Source organism: Dermacentor variabilis, chromosome 1, assembly GCF_050947875.1.
Source record: "Dermacentor variabilis isolate Ectoservices chromosome 1, ASM5094787v1, whole genome shotgun sequence".
Lineage (NCBI taxonomy): Eukaryota > Metazoa > Arthropoda > Arachnida > Ixodida > Ixodidae > Dermacentor > Dermacentor variabilis.
In genome coordinates, this window is record NC_134568.1 from 246,789,619 (window position 1) to 246,808,956 (window position 19,338).

Genomic DNA, 19,338 nt, shown 5'->3' on the forward strand with positions numbered 1-19,338 from the left:
TATTTCGTCTTATAATACAATGCAAGGATGTTTCGTGCAACAAGAGGTTGAGTACTAGTGACAGAATTTAACTGAGGAGTGCTTTCGTCATCGCGCAAGTACTTGAATGTCCCGGGGGAGTCTCTGATCATGTCCTGCATTAATCTCGAATTCTCGATTATTAAGGCTCTGTTCGCGGTAAGATTGACGCCTTAGAGATTCTCAAACACTAATCTATCACTTTAGCTTGACTTATTATTTGCCTTTAGTGTCCCTTTAATCACGTGTGGTTTCCGTGGGGGGTTAGTAGCAGTCGTACAGGTTATAACTTTGGTTTAAGAAGCGTTAATTTTCATTTGTCAGAGATCACACCAAGTGAAAATGCTGTCAAGGTCTTTTTGTAAAGTAGTGCTGTCGTCACGGTTGGTAATCTGTCTATAAATCACGTACGTAAACGAGGAGTAGATGTCAGGTTGTTAATAATATCGTTAATGTAGATGAGGAAGAGTATCGTTCCATGTACTGAGCCTTGTGGTACACAGGATATAACTTGAATCAATGAAGACGAGCAATCATTCACAGCAACGAATTGAGAACGGTTACATAAAAAAACTATTTATCCAGTTAGTAATGTTTATGTTTATATTGTGTCCGTGGTGAGGACGGGGATCGCTGACCTCCACCACATTTCTGGTGGAGGTCAGCGATCCCCGTCCTCACCACGGAACTCCGAAGTGGTCGACACAGAGCTTGTCACCATGCCTCCCGGTGCCGAGCCCGCCTCTGCAACGGCTTCGGCTTGTCCGACTGCTCCAATCGTCACGGTTGCCCCACATCGTGACCCAGGTGTGTTCTCTGGCCTGGAGGGACAGGATGTCGACGACTGGATCAAGCTCTATGAACATGCCAGCGCTAATAACAGGTGGGACCCAACGATTATGCTCGCCAATGTCATCTTTTACCTCGGCGGCATCCCACGCGTGTGGCACCAAACGCATGATGACGAAATAACCAGTTGGGACAGTTTCAAATAAAAGCTACGGGAACTGTTCGGCGACCCCATTGGGCGCAAGGCTGCCGCGAGAAAGGCTCTTGCGTCTCGTGTTCAGTCATCTACAGAGCCATACATTTCCTACATCCTCGACGTCTTGGCTCTATGCCGTAAAGCTGACGATAATATGTCCGAAGCAGATAAAGTGGCACATGTGCTAAAAGGCATCGCCGACGACGCTTTCAATTTGCTTGTTTTCGGCAACGTCTCGACTATCGACGCCATTATAAAAGAATGCCGTCGCCTTGAACAGGCTAAGAGCCGCCGTATCTCACACCACATTGCGCGGCTACCCAGCACCTCCCCCAGAAATGTTACGTGTGGAAAGACACAGACGAAAGATGCTATTTACACGCTATTTACACTGGAGCCAGGCAGCCAGGCTGACACTCGCTCGTGCCAAGGGCACCGACCAACTTCGTCGTTCTCGCGGCGGCTCGTCTCTTGAGCATCGCTCAATGATATCGTAATAATATTAAAGCACTCAAGTTTCATTATCAGACGACTGTGTGGGACCTTGTCAAATGCTTCAGCAAAATCGATAAATATGGCATCAGTTAAAATGGATGCATGAACAGCATGATGGAGGTCGGTAACTAATTCGAATGATTGTGTTTCAAGTGAACGACCGCGCTAGAAGCCATGTTGGTTAGAAATAAAGTAATTGTGCTCAGTTAAATACTTCATTATTGCGAATGAGATTATGTGTTCTAGTAATCCGCAAGGTATGGTGGTTAGGAAAATTGGCCTGTAATTTCATAGCACGGAGGGGTCACCTAATTTCAATATCCGAGTCACATGAGCAATTCTCTAGGCTTCAGGCACACATCCTGTGTCAATAGATTGTTGAAATACAGCTGCCAAAATGCATAATACGACGGGCTTAGTAATTTTAATTTAGGGCATGTACCGTCTGCGCCAGGTTATGAGCTATTTTTGAAACGTTCAATAGCTAATTCGATTCCTTCATGAGTGATCCCGATTTCGTTCATACTGGCGCTAATGGAGCCAAATTTTAGATCTTGAGAAATGAGCTGCTCCTCAATGAAAACGGAACCATAGAATAGGTCAATCACTTCTGCAGCCTCCGATGGAGACAAAATCTCAGCGTCCTTAGTTAAATGAATGGAATTTATAGAGGAAATCCCAGGGTTACCCAGTTTCCAAAATTTTTTAGTATTATCGTTGTAAGAGTTTCTCGTGAACCATCCGCCAGTTTTCGTTAGTATTTCGATTGTGGAAGCTCGAAACAAATGATCTGATAAACATGATAAGTCGGATAGAAGATGCTCCACGTCCGCCCATTTGTAGTCGTATAACATTTTTTTCTGGCTTTTGGACTTTTATTGTGGCTTCGCAGTGCGAAACATTGTGATCACTAATACATTCCATTACATGAACGCGCATATTCTATGGATCGGTAGTAAGCATTAAATAAAGAACAGAACTTCGGCGCGTTGGGACAGCAATCATTTGCGTCAAGTTGAACAATGAAATTGTATAAAGAAATTACACCACACTGATTTCTTCTTGTTCCACCCACAGCTAGGTGTACATGTCCGCCAGTATGTTCCTGGATAGTTAAAATCCCCGGCTATTATTGGTAATGTTGGAAGTTTGTACTGATTTGTACTGAACAAAACTAAGCGAATTATTCAAATTATTGACAAATTCAATAGAAGCATCTGGTGGACAATAGCGCACCCCGACGATACAAGTTGCGCCTGGTGACAATTGCAATACAATCCACAAAAGTTCGAAATGCGTGTTGATGTCTAAAAGCTGTGCCAGAAAAGTATCTTTTACGGCAATCACGACGCCGCCGCCACGTTGGCCTGACCTGTCTTTTCTAAAAATATTGAAATCAGTGGACATCGTCAGTTCACTATTAGAGACATCAGGGTTCACCCACGTCTCCGTACCGAGAACTAAGTCAGCGCTACAGCATTCGATGAACGTGCAAAGTTGGCCTTGTTTGTTAAGAACACTTCGGGAATTGGATACGGCAATAGACAGTGCATGAGCGCAACGATTGCTGCGTCATTCAGTGTTGGCACGTGGTTCGTGCCTTTGTAATTGAACAATCACGGTGTCGTTTGCATGTTCAAATCCGCACAGTCTGTTACCTAGAGAAGCTTGTCGAAGAGCAACTTATACTTTTCGCCAGGCTTCCGTTCAACTTTTACAAAGTCGCAAAGTTTCTTTCTTGTCATCTGTATACAGGGCGAAAAGTCCTTCTATCCAGACTCTAGATGAAGAAAATTTTTGCAGATTGTAGGCGTTTCTTAAAATGTTACTCTTATTCTTAAAATTCAGAACTATCATGACAATCGGGTCAACACGGTCATGCGTCTCCCGTCCTACTCTGTGGGCACGTTCGATTTCACCCGATTGAATGCCAAGATTCTGTGTTACAAGTTCACCTATTCACTTTTCTGTGTAGTTCTGTTTTTCTGATGGTTTTTCTGGAATACCCTTGAAAACTAGGTTATTCCTTTGCATTCTGTTATTCAGGTCGTCGACTAGTAGATCTGCTTGCTAATTGTACCTCAAGGCTTTTCAAGTGGCCGTGTGATTCCTGTAGGACTTCGTTCATGCTCGTGATGTCCTTGCGCAAGATGTCTACAACATCAAGCCGTTCTACTATTTTCGACACTCGCCGTTTTACATCTGTGGCAGTCGCCTGAAGGTCTTTCAACTTGCTTGACGTTTCTTTCTAAAATTTGTCAAGGAATTGCCCTATATCTTTCACTAAAACCAGTACTTGGTCATCTTTTTCTAGGCCTGGATTTGTTTCCACATCACCAGCGCAAATGAGTATGTGTGCAACGCAGAACAAAACCATAAGCAGACGTCATCCTGGTCTCCAGCAACCAGAAAGCCCCGTTGCCCAGAGCCATACGCGGACCTGTGCTTGATTTGTCTGTAGCGCATGAGGAAACGTCCTATGCGCGCGCGATACGTACACACACGTCTATTCCCATAGCAAGCAATAAATAGTACAAAGTTGGGGTTTGCAGTCAATAACAACGGTAATTGTGAAATGGATGGCACACGCTTACCTGCACACGGTAAATAGCCACCGTTAACATCGAGTACACGGCCGCAAATCCCACAAGCCTGTTGTCGCCGCTGTTACTTGTATATGACAGACACCATCTCGATCCTCGTGCTGGTCGCTCGCAATCAACTGAACTGCTGCAAGCATGCGCAGATCAAGCATTCTTTGATGACTGTTGGGCCCGGCGTGGCGCAGCAAATACGTGGTCCTTCTACAGAAGGTAAATATGCACCGTTAACATCGAGTACTAATATATATATATATATATATATATATATATAGTGAGCATTATTTTACCCCTTCATCTTCTTCATCTGTATATATTCATCATCATGGCCAGCATCATCGTCTTCAGCGCGCGAGCTGCGAAATAAACCGTTGAGGCTTAACAGCTGTCTCGCAATATATATATATATATATATACACACACAGGGTGTTTCAGCGAACACCTTCAAATTTTTTTAAAGGTTGCCTGTGGCAGATAACTCAATTCTAGTTTATGAGCCGGTCTACTCGACGCGGCGGACACTACTTGCACAAAAAATTGAAAAGCAAAATCGACTCAAGGTAGGTGCCTCAAGGTAGGTGCCGCTCTTTCCAGCTAACCCCTCACCACGTTGCACTTATTCCACGTACTTTGCTGGCACTCCCTCGCCTGTCACGTCGGGGAACTGCGTTCCCTTGTCACGACCATCCTCGTTCACAATGGCGGCCCTGTTCAGCTTTTCCTCGGCTCCTTCGAGTCTTTTTTCCACTACCTTCCGTGCATCACGCTCCATATTTAGCTCATTTTTGAGCTCTTCAACCTGTTTGACAAGCTGTTCCTGGAAAGCCTCCATTTTCTTCAGCCTAGCATCGACGTCGCAGTGTGTGCTGATTGACTCGACTCCCTCTCCATTCTCATCCGTCCCCTCATCTGCCTTGAGGGTCCCCCCGCACACTGCCCGCTTTCCTGGCTTTCTTGCCATGTATTGCATGGTTTTTTCTAATGCAAACATTATACTATAATACTACAATGCCGAGCACGTGCCTTCTAGCAAAAGCCGATACGCACAGGATCTAAATCCTTAAAATGTCGCAAATTCTCACCAATGTTTTAAAAGCAATGAATTCCGCAGACTTAAGGTATGACGTTTTCGCACGTGTTCAACCACGTGGCTATGCTCTTACTTTCCTACCAAAACAGACACAGTAACACCACTAATAGCTATTAGTCTTGCTACTTCCAAGCAACTATTTAAAAGCTATAGACTTAACGTCCCACCCGGTTGCATGTGTTGAAGCACGTGGTGCGAGAGGACGATCTGACTATCCTGCAAAACCAAATGTACACGAAACACACCCGCGCACACGAAAAAAGAAAAAAATGAAAACTATGTAATTATTATTTAAAGGCTAAAAAATAAACAAATCAAGAACAGAAGCAAGCTCAAGGCATGCACAAGAACTTATGATTTCGTCGCCGCCACGGAGCCCTGAAAAGCACGTCCATTCGCCACTAAATCTCAAGCAATCTCTCGTGTTCCTGTGCTGCCCTCTGACGCACGCCGCTTGAAACGTTTTGGAAGGGTGCCGGGGATTTCGCCGGTTGATTTGTGTACCTGCGCTCATGATGAGTGTGCGTTGGTTGCGCGTTTCGTGGATCACGAGTAATTATTAAAGGTTTCTCCGGGGCAGCATGTCGACTATAGTGGGTGAACAGGCCCGAGTGCGCTGTTGTGGTCACAGAGTTTCCTACAAAATTTTTGTAGGAAACTATATGGTTGTGGTAACAGCGCGGCCTACATGGCGGCCGAGAAAGGCACGCCGAGTTCCGTCTGCCGATGCGGCTGCCTAGAGTTCGTTGTCGCTGATGTCTGCGGTTGTACATCGCTTTTTTGTATTCCTTTACACATTCACTGAACATTTCGCATATTCAAGAAGCCTTCGAGCACAGCCTTCCACGTGGGATTTGCCAAAGCGGTGCATTTGTTTACACCCACAGCTTCAGGTCGCTGTTAGTTCTTCGAATGTTGTAGAATAGGCGTATCGCTGATCAGAAATAATCTCAAAATGTAGCAAAACATACATATCTGCGTACATGAGCCACGTTGTTCCTCCCAGAGACGATTCAATATGAGCGGCCGAGTGACTTAAAGTGCAACTATCATGTATACACGTATATATTACGGGCTGGTACTACTGATTCTCGCTTTTGTTTATCTTCATCATACTTACAGTTTGCGCGTGCCATAAAGTATTATTAGAGAAAACTGTGCTCGGCATAACCCCCACTTATAGGCCGTGTGGTCAGTGGCGTAGCTAGGTCGTCTGGCACCTGGGGCCCATAGGTCTTCTGTCACCCCCCCCCCCCGGTTGTAGTCAAGGAAGGCGAGGATATCGACAATTTCCGGGTGTCATCAGACGTATATGACACCCCCCCCCCCCACTGGCCCCTTGCACCCGGGGCCCACGGCCCCCCGGCCCCCCCTGTCGCTACGCCACTGCGTGTGGTTCTCTCGCAAAAAGACGGATGCCATTGCTGACACCGTTGGTAATGAGCGAGGTTATGCTGCTGTACTGAATTATTATAGTCTCTTCTTTCCCGTTTGATGCAGAGGTAAACAGTGCTTCTCTGGAATTAACAAATGTGTCAGCATAACAACACACACAGACCCACCATCTACCGGAATGCGACCGGCAGCGTTCGGGAACGGTGACCGAAGTACAAGATGTTGGCACGGCGCTGTGTCGCCGCTTGCCCCTTATTGTGTAGCACGTGCCGTGCGAAGTGAAGAGTAGTTATCAAATCGCTATAGGTTCACAACTGAACTATAAGAGCGGTTTCCTTCGTCCTGACTGGCTATTTGTTTAAGTTCAGGTCCATCGGTAGAGGGTGCACGAACACGACGGGGTCAGGCGTAACCCAACCTTCGCTAAATCGGGTCAACATTGACTCAAACTTCACGTGCACGGCTTGAGAGGCCTGAAGCTCGTGCATTTCAACTTCGAAGGCATGTCGACGCATTTTGACTGCGAATAATTATATTTACGAGTGAATGAGGTGCAGTTATCGCGTTGTGGGTTCGACGGCTGATCGCGTAGGGTTCGGTCAAGCTATCATGGTCGGCACGCCGACTTTGTCGGTGCCGTCGACAAGAAAACCAGTCGCGCTATATAACAACTCGTACCCGTCGGTTGCGTCGTTGTCAGCCTATTATGATCAGATGGTCTCAGTGACACAGTGCTGAATAGTCGGGGTCAGCGTCTTGTCGGCACGCGCTGCCACCACCAGCAAAAGTGGGCAGACGCTGCAAGAAGGCTGCGTCCGCAACGTGTCTTTGAAGTGTCGCCCAAGTGTAACGCAGGGTTTTATCTATAAATTTGACAGCCGTCAATGCAAGGCAACTACGTGGTTCACGGTGCAGTCCGCACGAAGCCCTGGCCCTTCTCCGTTTTAAAGTGGAGTTGCAGTCATACGCTACGCACGTTTTTAGCACCGCGCCGACGTCGAGCTACCAGCAGAGCTTCAACGCGGTACACGACACAAGTCTTCGCTGCACTGAGCGTCCATGCGCGTTTTGTTTTGTTTTTGTTTTTTCGGGGTACTTTCCCCCGATATCATGCCGCGCGCGCGTCCCTTCCAAAACATTTCGCGACTAATTCGCTAGGGCAGGGCGCATGCGCCGTCGCGCCGTGAAAAAAGGCGGATTGTGAAGTTTTAGTCCTTGCGTTGCGCTTGACCACGCAAGCGCTGCACAGCACGAATCTGGCGAACGGCGGGAGGACAGCCGAAGACCTCTGTCAATGTTGTCGTGAAAGTCGACCAGGTGGCAAGATCGGATTCGTGATTGCGGAACCATAGGTTTGCCACGTCCATCAAGTAAAAGATCATATTAGTGAGCTTGGCGCAGTTGTCCCACTTATTATAGGCCCTTACACGATCATATCTGGCGAGCCAGTATTCCATGTCATGCTCCTTTGTTCCGCTAAATATAGCAGGATCACGCTGACGGATGATACTAGGACAGACGATGGCCGTGGGTACGGGAGCAGCAGCCTGGGACGGTCGCGGATCCTCCATTTCAATAGCTGGTGGTAGCGTCAGACTGCGGAGCTCTAGGACGTGGGAGAGAAACCCAGCACCTCCACCAAATACAATGGGGGTGTTTGCCAGCAGCACTTGTAGTTTTGCAGCGCTGGGCCGAACCAAGTCGGCAGGAGCTATGGCAAGCAAGCGCTTCTCAATCTCATCATCTTTCACCAGCACCATGCCCAGTCCCTTCAGTATAATATATCTATACACCGGGAGAGAGAGATGGCTTGCCCCTCCCCCCAACTCGAAAAATAGTTGGTGTGCCACTATATATAGCATTAAACTTCATTAATTGACATTCATGTAAAAACATCAATTGCGTTCTCCTACATGCCAGGTAGGCCATCTCTGCCTCCTCCTGACATAACTTGCATGTGCGCCACATGGACAAGTCAATAATGCTGGGCAATGTGTCGCCATCAGGCTAGATAGAGTAGACTACACTGAACCGGTTTGCGAACTTATATACTTTTCTTTTTCCCCGTAGGAACCAGAACTGAACCAGAAAGAAATCGGAGCGTGTTGAACCTGAACCAAACCGGCATTCTTTTTTCGGTTTTACACCCTGCTTTGATTACCAGTAAACGCCTGTTACTTTGAATGCACATCGTTATGAGCGTAAACGAGTACGTGCGAGTGTGAGGAGAAGAGAGTGCGAGTGCATAGCAGTGCAGGCTTGTAGACGTGACTGTGAATGCAACTTTGAAGCAAGCTCTGATATTGCTCTGCATCAGTAATCCTTTTAGTGAGCTGGTAATTCACGAGTAATAAGGCTGCGAATTCCAAGTCGAATGAGTAAGTTGGCGATACCATTAGATTTATTGTCGGATCCCATGATTCCATTAGTATGGTTGTGTCTGCAATTGTGGGAATCCAAGAGAGCCTGAGTGAGTGCATGTCTGTCAGTCTTTGGCGAGTATGAGTGAACCTGGTTTAATCTTATCTTGGCGAGTAACTTTGAGTGAGCCTGGCTGAGGAGAATATTGGCGAGTCTGAGTGAGAACAGCTGAGTAGAATTCTCATGAGTCTGAGTCCGAATGAGCCCGGCTGAGTAGAATATTGGCAAGTCTGAGTGAGCCTGGCCGAGTAGACTTTTGGTCAGTCTGAGTCCAAGTGAGCTCAGCTGAGTAGAATTCTGGCGAGTACGAGTCCGAGTAAGCCAGTCTGAAAGGAATTTTGCTGAGTGAGTCCGAGTGCGCCCGGCTGAGTAGAATATTGGCAAGTCTGAGTGAGCCTGGCCGAGTAGACTTTTGGTCAGTCCGAGTCCAAGTGAGCTCAGCTGAGTAGAATATTAGCTAGTCTTAGTCTGAGCGAGCCTCACTGAGTAGAATTCTGGAGAGTACGAGTCCGAGTAAGCCAGTCTGAAAGGAATTTTGCTGAGTGAGTCCGAGTGCGCCTGGCTGAGTAGAATTTTGGTGAGTCTGAGTCCGGGCGATTACTAAGCAAAAAACACATCCCTGTAATGGGAAAGGTGTCAACAAACCAACTGTTTGATGGTCAAGGGCAATGTTCTTGTTTTTTATCATGCATAACTACTAAATAGTGAACATATAAAGGCTTGAACAACTGCACCCTCTGCTGTTTCCCAAGGTAAAGTAATTATGATGAACACATGAAAATAAAAGAAACAATTTATTGTCACTTAATTCAACAGACCACACTAACATGCAGACAATGTAACGATGCGCTGCTGACATGCTATTCATTCACAAATACTAAGCACTTCAGCATGCCTTTTTTTTTACTTTCTGTGATGATACACTCCTCCACATGAAAAAATTTGAACTCTGTACATTCTATCAAACAAAAACCCATGACCCAGACAATGGTCACCACTGGGCATATTTTAAATCTTGCCAGCCTAACACACAAAGAAGGTGAAGTAAGGACAATGAAGAGCACCAAAAATGAAAGTGACAAAGTCAAGAACTAGCAGATTGTTGTTTCTGGTCTTTATCTGGGGAGGATGGCTTGCTCGACTTAGTGTCCTCCTCAGGTCCTTTGTTCCATGACTCAAGGCCCTTAGGTAACGTGGTATCTTCTTCAAAAGAGCCAGTGCCTTCAACAAATTCCTCATACGTTGACTTTTCTGGGAAGGGTCTTTTGCCTAGTAATTCAATCATGTCATCTCTGCTCAAGATTTCCTTCTCTAGAAGGCGCTTTGCAATCTGCAAAGAGAAAGTACAAGCAGTTCAGCTGCAGCATCCACTCCAACAAGCTTGACAAGTGCATACAATACTTGTTGTGAAGGGGGGGGGGGGGGGGTCACTTACAAGAATAACCACATAGCTGGACCAATAAAAATAATAAACAGCCAATTAGTTTTCAACAGAAAGGTTATAAAAAGGGGCAATGTGATGGATGCACTTCACAGAAGCAGTCAAATTCTTGTGGTAACAAAACTGAATGAGGCCAGTTTGTGATGCAAGAAATTACAACAACCAATTTTTATGGGACCCTTTTTTTTTTATTGCAAGAGAAAGCTTACAGGTCGAAGTGACCAATCCTGCAATGGTAATGCGGAAAACCTCGTGAAAACTTTTTATAAAGATTTTTCCATCTGTAGTCGCCATTGTGTTTATGCAGTATGGCCGGAAACAGTAAAAGGTGAGCATGATAGCGATTTTACACCGGCACTGATGGGAAGCAGACAAGTGCAGCACTAGTTATAAGAAATAAGTCTTTTTGTTTATAAAGCTAATGCTCATGTGGTTTGCACTTTGTGAACTTGAATTATTTCTGCAATAGTACATAATAGCTATGTGCTTTCGTGGTTTCCTGTGCAACTGCTTTGGTCATATACCAGTTAAGCCAAGCATTGGCATAGCCAGGAAGGGGTTTGGGGAGTGGAAACCCTCTCCACTCGAAATTTTATGACAAACCCCACCCCCCCTCCCTTTCGTCTTTCTCAGGGAACAGAAAGTTTCAAGAGGTGGGCTCAGAAAAAGCAACATGGATGGAAGGGAAAGCTTGAACATGAAAGCAAATCAAGTTCTAGTGGAGGTCCGAAGGGCGGGAGTGTCATGGGAGCGATCTCCTCTCCCATGCACATGGACAAAACGACCGCTGTCGCACCAAAAACAAGTAGGCAAAAGGTGCGTCTGCATCAGATCATGTTTGATTGGGGGAAAAAGCAACTACATTTGTGCTTGTAGGAAGAAAGAATTTTGCTGGTCCCACTGGCGATGGGTGCCACCTGAACATTGGCCAGAAGAAAGGACGATTATTACCCAAAGTAAACTGGTGACTACGCTACTAAAACAAAGCCCTTTTTAGTGGCAGTGTGGTGAATACCAAATAGTATTGACATTGGAATTTTGCAAACATGCACTTGAACCGTTTAAGGAAGAGACGTAAAAACACCTGAAGGAAAGTTTATCAGTCATCGAAATGTGCAAAGTACACTGAGAACAAGAACACAGAACCAAAAGAAAAAAATTTATTGCAGAAGCTTTTGAGGCAATAGGTTTGTTGCCTGTGGGCAACACCAGGCAGAAAACTTGAAGCGAGCTTCACCTCAAGCCATCTATAGCTTCCTGTGAAACTTGTGCAGACAGTTCTCGTCAGATGTGAAACAGAGATGTACAATGCATTTCTGCTACATTACCTCTGTGATACCACTGCAACCAAAGATTTTGAATTGGCCTTTCTCCTCTGACCATGTTTTCAAAAGAAAGCAAGTCGTGTGCCAAACTTCTTCCTTATGGAAACACCTGTGTACCGTGCATTGGGTGCGCACCTGAGGGGGTCAAAATTAATCCGGAGTCCTCCACTAAAGCGTGCCTGATAAGCATATCATGGTTTTGGCATCTAAAACATAAAAAATTATTTGAAAATTCTTTCTTTTTCCTGATCTTCTGCTCCTGCTCTAATCCAACAAATGACACTTTCTGTCTATTACAGTCAAACCTACTTATAACAATATTCAAGCGCCACGAAAATTCCATTGTTATAACTGATAATTGTTAGAACTGGGTTGCATGAAAAAACATTAAAATAGGGGGATGGCAGAGCTGTTGTGAAAAAATTATAATGGCGGGGAGGCCAGTGCCCCTCCCTACCACCTTCCTCCATCCGACTGCTGACTGTGTTCACTCTGCTTCCAGTGCACTCCGATGACATGTAACAAGCCACGGCTGTCGAGATTCAAGAATGGCCCTACTATAACAACTGCAAAGAGGGGGCACGGACAACAAGCGAAATGCAAGCTCCACCGAGGCATCGCTTTAGTGGCCCCAAAAGGGCTCTTTTAAAATATGGGAGAAGGTTGCCGCGGCAGCTTGTCAGCTTGAGAAACCCAGAAGAAACAGTGGGGTGAGATGGCCACAAAAATCTCCCCACGTACTTCTCACTGTCTTGCACGAGAAAAGCCCAATGTCCGTCAGGCTTGTTTTTTATGCGAAGCTTTCCAACATCCTCCTAGGCATCCCGGTGCTCCACTTAGTGCAGTGGAAGGTCCCTCGCGAAAGCAAAGCCCCGGAGGAACTGAAGCAGGGCACCCTGTGAGGACAACATTAAGACAGCCTTCCCTACCCTGTCATCGCTGCCGTCACGCAAGCATGTTCACAACAATTGCCTCATTGGTTAGAAGCACTTCGTTTGCAAATCTATAGCAGTATGCCTTCTTTTCACCGGCAATGTCGTGCATTGCCTATGATCAGCGGGCAGATCAGCCATCTTCCATTTCGGAGGCAAGTCGAACGAAGCTGAGAAACCAGATGGCCAGAAACGACTTCGATGCAACCAACAAAGATGAGCCTGAGTGACTTAACCCATTGGCAGAACTGCGCAGAATGAGGGGCCAATGAGCAATCTGGGAGCAGCGCAGCCACACAGTGCAGCGCTGTCAGCACAGTTGGTGCGATCCATTCATTTTTCGGGGGGTATCATGGTGTAGAGCTATGGGCGCAGCCCATTCCTGTTTGGAGGGGTGGAAGGGGGACAGGAGAGAGGCGCACAAGGCTGGTGATGCAGAAGAGGCTGGAAAATGAGTACACGGCGACAAATGGGTTGGCGGACAATCATTCAGCAGCTGGAATTTCTTTTTCTTTTAGAGGATTATACATTTCATTATCTTTTGGCAGACACCCAGCAGCCAGACTTCCATCATTATAACCGATAATGCAGCATGGGGGCATTGTAGTAAGCAGGTTAGTTCACCGTAGGAAACACAAAAACTGGCGGTGGAGCAGCCTCTCATTGTTATAACCAATATATTGTTAAAACTGGTATTGTTATAAGTGGGTTCGACTGTATTCAGTGTTGGCTGAAGACATTTAGGCAAAAACTCCGTATAAAAAACCAAAGCTCACAAGAAAAAAATATTTTTGTGGTGTGTTGCCTGTATGCAACACTCTCGTCCACAAAGGATTAAATGAGCATAAGAGCAACTGTGTGAAGCTTTAAAACTACGACCGGCACACACACTCTATGCACAAAGATCAAGCGCATTACGTAGTTACCACAAAATACTCCGCTAATGACATGTATGGTGATCTGACCTGTCTTGTGCACTGCCTGCAAAAAATGCTTATGACATGTACTGCTTAATACCACACATCAATGCTGTCTCCACACTATGGGGCTCAACATTGATATACCTTATTTATTCAAATATAAGGTGAGGTACTTTTCCGAGGATCCTTTGCCTCAAAGTCACCCCCTGCTTTATATTTGAGGCTGATAGATTCAGTAACTGTTTTAACTCATTCCCTACCGTGGGGAACATGGGTGTATTTTGTAGGTTATGCCTTTCTTTTTTTTTTTTCGGAACGAACTACTGCACTCAATATTTTATGTAATACATAAACGAAAAGCAGAATGAATGCACTTTTCGTGCGTCATAATCAGAATGTCATAAAAGAAGATATACAGTCGAACCCGGCTATATCGAACTCGCAAAAAAACGCCTATCAGTTCGATATAGAGCATAATTCGATATAAGCCTGCTAAATAATTGGATGTCATAAAAGCACATACCATTTATAATATCACTTTATTGATTAAACTAGCTTAGTTTCGCACGAAATAGTCCTGCATTTTCTTCTGCTTTGGCAATTTCGCTGCCTGCGACGCACGCACTTTTCCACATTAAGGAGTCGGAGCAGCTGAGGCCGCAACTTTCCGCATTCGCGCAGAAGCACCGGACTAGTGCGAGCGCACCAATCACTTCGGAGGATGTGGGCCAAGGACCATCGTTGCTTTCCTCATTGTGCCCACTTTCACTTGTGATCGGTATGATGTCGGCAATGTAGTCTTCGTTTTCGGGCTCTCCCGTGGTCGCGACACATCATTTGCGCTCACAAACTCATCCACCGTTGATTCGTCAACAGCTTCCGGAAATTCTGACAGTTCGCTCCAAACTTCGGCAACACTGGCAACGGCTTCGTCGCATTCATCAGAATTTACGGTCATCACCGAGCACGCGGAAGTCGGCACGGCTGAAGCAATTTCAGATTAACCACTCCTACACGGCCGTGCGTACGGGTCGGACGCCACGGGCACCGGGTCGCGAGTTTGGACGCTTTAGCCCTAATCTCCCCCTTATTCTTCAATATCGTGCCGAGAGTGCTCCTCTGAATCTTGTGCTCTGCAGGGACATCCGACTTCTCACCGCGTTCGACACGATTTATGATTGCGAGCTTCACGACGAAAGGCAAATTCTGCCGCTTCATCACGGCAACACTGCGGGAGAAGGCCCACAAGGCGCACACAAAAACAGCAAGACAAGTCGCACTTTCGCCATCTTGCACGACGAGGGCACAAGAGCATCTGATTGGCTGTCTGAGCAAGCGCTGTGGGCGGGCCAGGATCATTTTTTGCAGGGGGGGGTACCGACGGCTCGTCCGAGGCAGCGCGGTCGGGCGCAGTCACGGTAGGAAGAGCGGTTGGATGGAGCCGCGCAGCCGGGTTTTCTCCGCCACCGCGAGGGAAAGCCAACTTCCGGGGGGCACTTTCCGCCGCTTGACGTTCGATATATCGGGTGTCACTGCTATTTTTGTTCGATGTAAGCGTAATTTTTGCGATATATACTCATTGTAACTATATCGTGTCCAGAAATTGTTCGATATATAGAATAATTCGATGTAAACAGGTTCGATATAGTCGGGTTCGACTGTATACAGTCGGTGACCGATAAATCAGACACCGATAATCTGGACATGCTTGGTAATTCGGACAGCTTTTCGGCCCTGCCAATGGCCCCTTAGACTTAATGTGTAAAGACAATCGATATTTCGGACAGCCGCCAGTTCTACACTCGATTATCCGAACTCCGTCCGTGGTTGTGGTGTATGCCAACTCTGCCGCCATTACCTTCTCTGGCAACCTCAAAGAGTCATCAAGTATGGCCTCAGAGATATGAGACAAAGTATGGCCTTTGAGATTACACGCCATAGAGTTTCTAAATAAATAGCTTAGAGGGAAATGTTGTGCTAGTGTCTATGGGGGCTCTCCTGAGCGTTGCCTCAACCTACATGGAAATGATGGGAAGCACAGGCTTCGGACTGACTTCGATCTTTAAACTAATGGGGTTTGCTTGCAGCGCAGTAAACGAAGCTATACTCAAATATTATCGCATAAAATGTAATTTTATTTCTGAGGTATCTTATATAATGCACAACACATTACATAAGCTTTGTATGACTTTGAGATTGAAGCACGGTTTGCCACCAGGGCACACCAGGGTATGCATTCTGCAATTCTGTTCCCGATTTAGCGCCAGAGAATAATGATTTATTTATTCTTACAACAGCAATATGACAACTGTGCATGTACTTATATAAAAATACTCATGAAGTATTTATTAAAATAAATGTTTTGTATTGCGAGAAAGTGTTGCGCCCTTGAGAGGAATGCTACAAGTGCCGTCTGCTACGACGCCTGCTCAGTGCGAACGCGAGACTTTTCTCACAACCGACAGGCACTTGCCAACTCTCGCTCTTTCGAAAGGCTGCGTCAGCTGACACGATTGCTGAAAGTCTTCAAATACTTTTAAACAGATCTGCTGCACTGCTAGCAGGGATGCTTGAGGCCTCCTACGAGTATGCTTAATTTTATGTTGATGTACCGCTTCCAAAGTGTTACGGCGTGTCTTTGCACTTACCCATTTTGCGACACTAGACTACAGCCACGAAGCAGCAACCTTTCCTACCACAAGTAAGTTCGTGTTTCAAAGTCCTAAAACAGACATTTCAATGAGCGCATAAACGAGCAATGAGTAATGAAGCCCTCAATAAAATCTGATTGTCAAGCCCCTGGAGGTACAACTGTCTGTGTCTTGTATCAGTAGTGCCTTCCTTTTGCTCTTCTGAAGTTTCATAAAGTATGTAACGCTACAGTGCCAACCTAACACAGCAAACCAAGGCCAAAATGGTCAAAACACGTTCTTTCAACGTTAACGATGCTGCCGCTTTCTCGCCATAGCTTCGACACTACACCACAACACAAACATCGGCCCAGCCGCTGGCCCAGAGTGCTGTCGCCACTTCGAGCAACAGAACAAAGGCAGATTGCGTCGTACTGTCCTACTGCGGGTTATAGCAACTGCGCTTGGAGCGAAACTAAAACTGCCAAAAAATACCTGCAGACTAGTTCGCCAGTCAACAAAATACCAATCCGTAGCCTGTACTTCCCATCATCCCCATGATGCTTGAATGATCGCAGCACCAGATTTCCCTCTAGTTATAGTAATATGAAACTCTGTTACACGCTAAATGGTAATCCCTGAAGCCTTGCCTTGGTCACAGCACTGTGCCTCAGAGATTTAACTGCCAATGCCCATCTTGAAGGCTTTGCCTGAATTATGAGGTTGCATCAAAATCGTGATCATCACATTACGCATTCCGGCACCACCGCACATGGCCGGCTCTTGTTTGTTGAATTTGCTTTCAGGACAGCATTCCGCCAATCTGTGCTTGTTTGTTTAGTATGCGTTTCAGACAGCATTCTAGTGCCTCCAAGAAGTCTTTCTCGTGAAGTTATCGACAGTCCGCGCCAAATGGCCCCAATGGTGCCCTCACAGTCTGAACAAGCTCAGCTCCGCAACTGAAGAGCCTGAACTGCCACCTACCCCAACGAGCTCAAATGCGGACATCATTGATGACCTGCTAGGCTGCAGTGTGCTGATTCCTGCCACCGTTAGATTTGAAGACATTGCAGACGTCGACAGCGTGGTTTCATCATGTGCCGAACTGAACGATGACGAAACAATTGAGCGAGTTCTCCCACCGTCAAACTGCGACTTTAACGGGGACAATAGTGACGTGCCATGTGTTCTGGAGCCTTCATATTCAGATCTGACTGGAGCCTTTGCAGTCCTTGCATCGGCATTCAGAGACAACACCAAATTGGCAGAAATACAGGTGAACTTGGTTGCACGTAAGCAAAAGTACGTGCAGCAATGAATCGACCACTTCTTCCTTGCGCAGGAGCCTTAAAATGTAAATGAAATTATATTTTTTGGATACATTCATTATTTTGGACATTCAATAGTTAGGACTCATTTACGTTCCCTGTGAGCTCTGGATTATTGGTCACCGACTGTCGACGCCGAGGCAGGCTTCGCTATCCTCAGTAGGACTCCTTGAACGCACTGATGTCGTTTGTCAAGTGCAAGGTGTGCGGCGGCAGCGTCGCAGGAGGCAAAAGCGAACGGTAATCTGGCCTCGCCATAAAGATCGTTATCACATGCGCGTGTTGGGGCGATATCGCGTCGGCGTGAAACTCGACCCGCTTGAACGACAACCTTGCCGCGCGCGCGATGCAAGCCACCGGGAATCGGCGAAAGGTGCCAAACGATGTTTTTGGCGCATTTGGGTGGCCGTGGTCAGGGCAACTACTTTCCTGGTGGCTTTTAGCCACTTTCACTACAAAATAATGCAAAATTATTTCTGTACTTTTGATTAAAAGTGAATGTATTCCTTTTTTCTCGTTTTCTCGAAACACAGACTTTTGACTTGTTGCTGATTTGCCGCGGCGATATCTCTGCCTTCAAAGCAGATAGAGCCATAATTTTTGTTGTGGCTTGTAGCTGAGGGTGCAAAGTACACAATGGTAGGGTCAGATTTTGGAATTTATGCTTTAAAAATTTTCAATTCTGCTTCAGATCAGACAGTGGGGTAGCCACAATTCGAACAGTAAAGATTGAATTGCTATAAGATTGCTAATATTTGATGTATCAAAATAGTATTCCTACCATTGTGTTCCTTATGTTTTCTAGTACCAAGGCATGTGCCAATATGAATTTTGTAGCGCATTTTTTTTTCCCTATTGTTTGTGCAAATTATGAACAATGAATTTCATTTATCTTCAGAACTAAATGGCCTATTGGGAAAATACTTACATATTTGAAATCAGCACAAATGTCTTAACAAGAATGGAAAGTTTCATGAATATTGATGGAAAACATCATGAACATTATTTGAAGAGCAGTGTCCCCCCTTAATACCACACATCAATGCTGTCTCCACACTATGGGGCTTAACATTGATATACCGTATTTATTCAAATATAAGGTGAGGTACTTTTCCGAGGATCCTTTGCCTCAAAGTCACCCCCTGCTTTATATTTGAGGCTGATAGATTCAGTAACTGTTTTAACTCATTCCCTACCGTGGGGAACATGGGTGTATTTTGTAGGTTATGCCTTTCTTTTTTTTTTTTTCGGAACGAACTACTGCACTCAATATTTTATGTAATACATAAACGAAAAGCAGAATGAATGCACTTTTCGTGCGTCATAATCAGAATGTCATAAAAGAAGATATACAGTCGAACCCGGCTATATCGAACTCGCAAAAAAACGCCTATCAGTTCGATATAGAGCATAATTCGATATAAGCCTGCTAAATAATTGGATGTCATAAAAGCACATACCATTTATAATATCACTTTATTGATTAAACTAGCTTAGTTTCGCACGAAATAGTCCTGCATTTTCTTCTGCTTTGGCAATTTCGCTGCCTGCGACGCACGCACTTTTCCACATTAAGGAGTCGGAGCAGCTGAGGCCGCAACTTTCCGCATTCGCGCAGAAGCACCGGACTAGTGCGAGCGCACCAATCACTTCGGAGGATGTGGGCCAAGGACCATCGTTGCTTTCCTCATTGTGCCCACTTTCACTTGTGATCGGTATGATGTCGGCAATGTAGTCTTCGTTTTCGGGCTCTCCCGT

At 45.8% G+C, this 19,338-nt stretch overlaps 1 protein-coding gene across 2 annotated transcripts in view; it reads right to left on the minus strand.

Annotated features, from left to right (window-relative positions):
• Positions 1-9,785: 9,785 nt before the first annotated feature.
• Positions 9,786-19,338, minus strand: part of Afg3l2 (AFG3 like matrix AAA peptidase subunit 2) — a 132,709-nt gene continuing 123,156 nt past the window's right edge. For both annotated transcript variants that reach the window (XM_075672729.1, XM_075672720.1), the window contains exon 17: positions 9,786-10,334. In XM_075672729.1, coding sequence (XP_075528844.1) covers positions 10,089-10,334 — 246 coding nt within the window. In that variant the 3' untranslated portion in view covers positions 9,786-10,088. The remainder of the gene's footprint in view (positions 10,335-19,338) is intronic.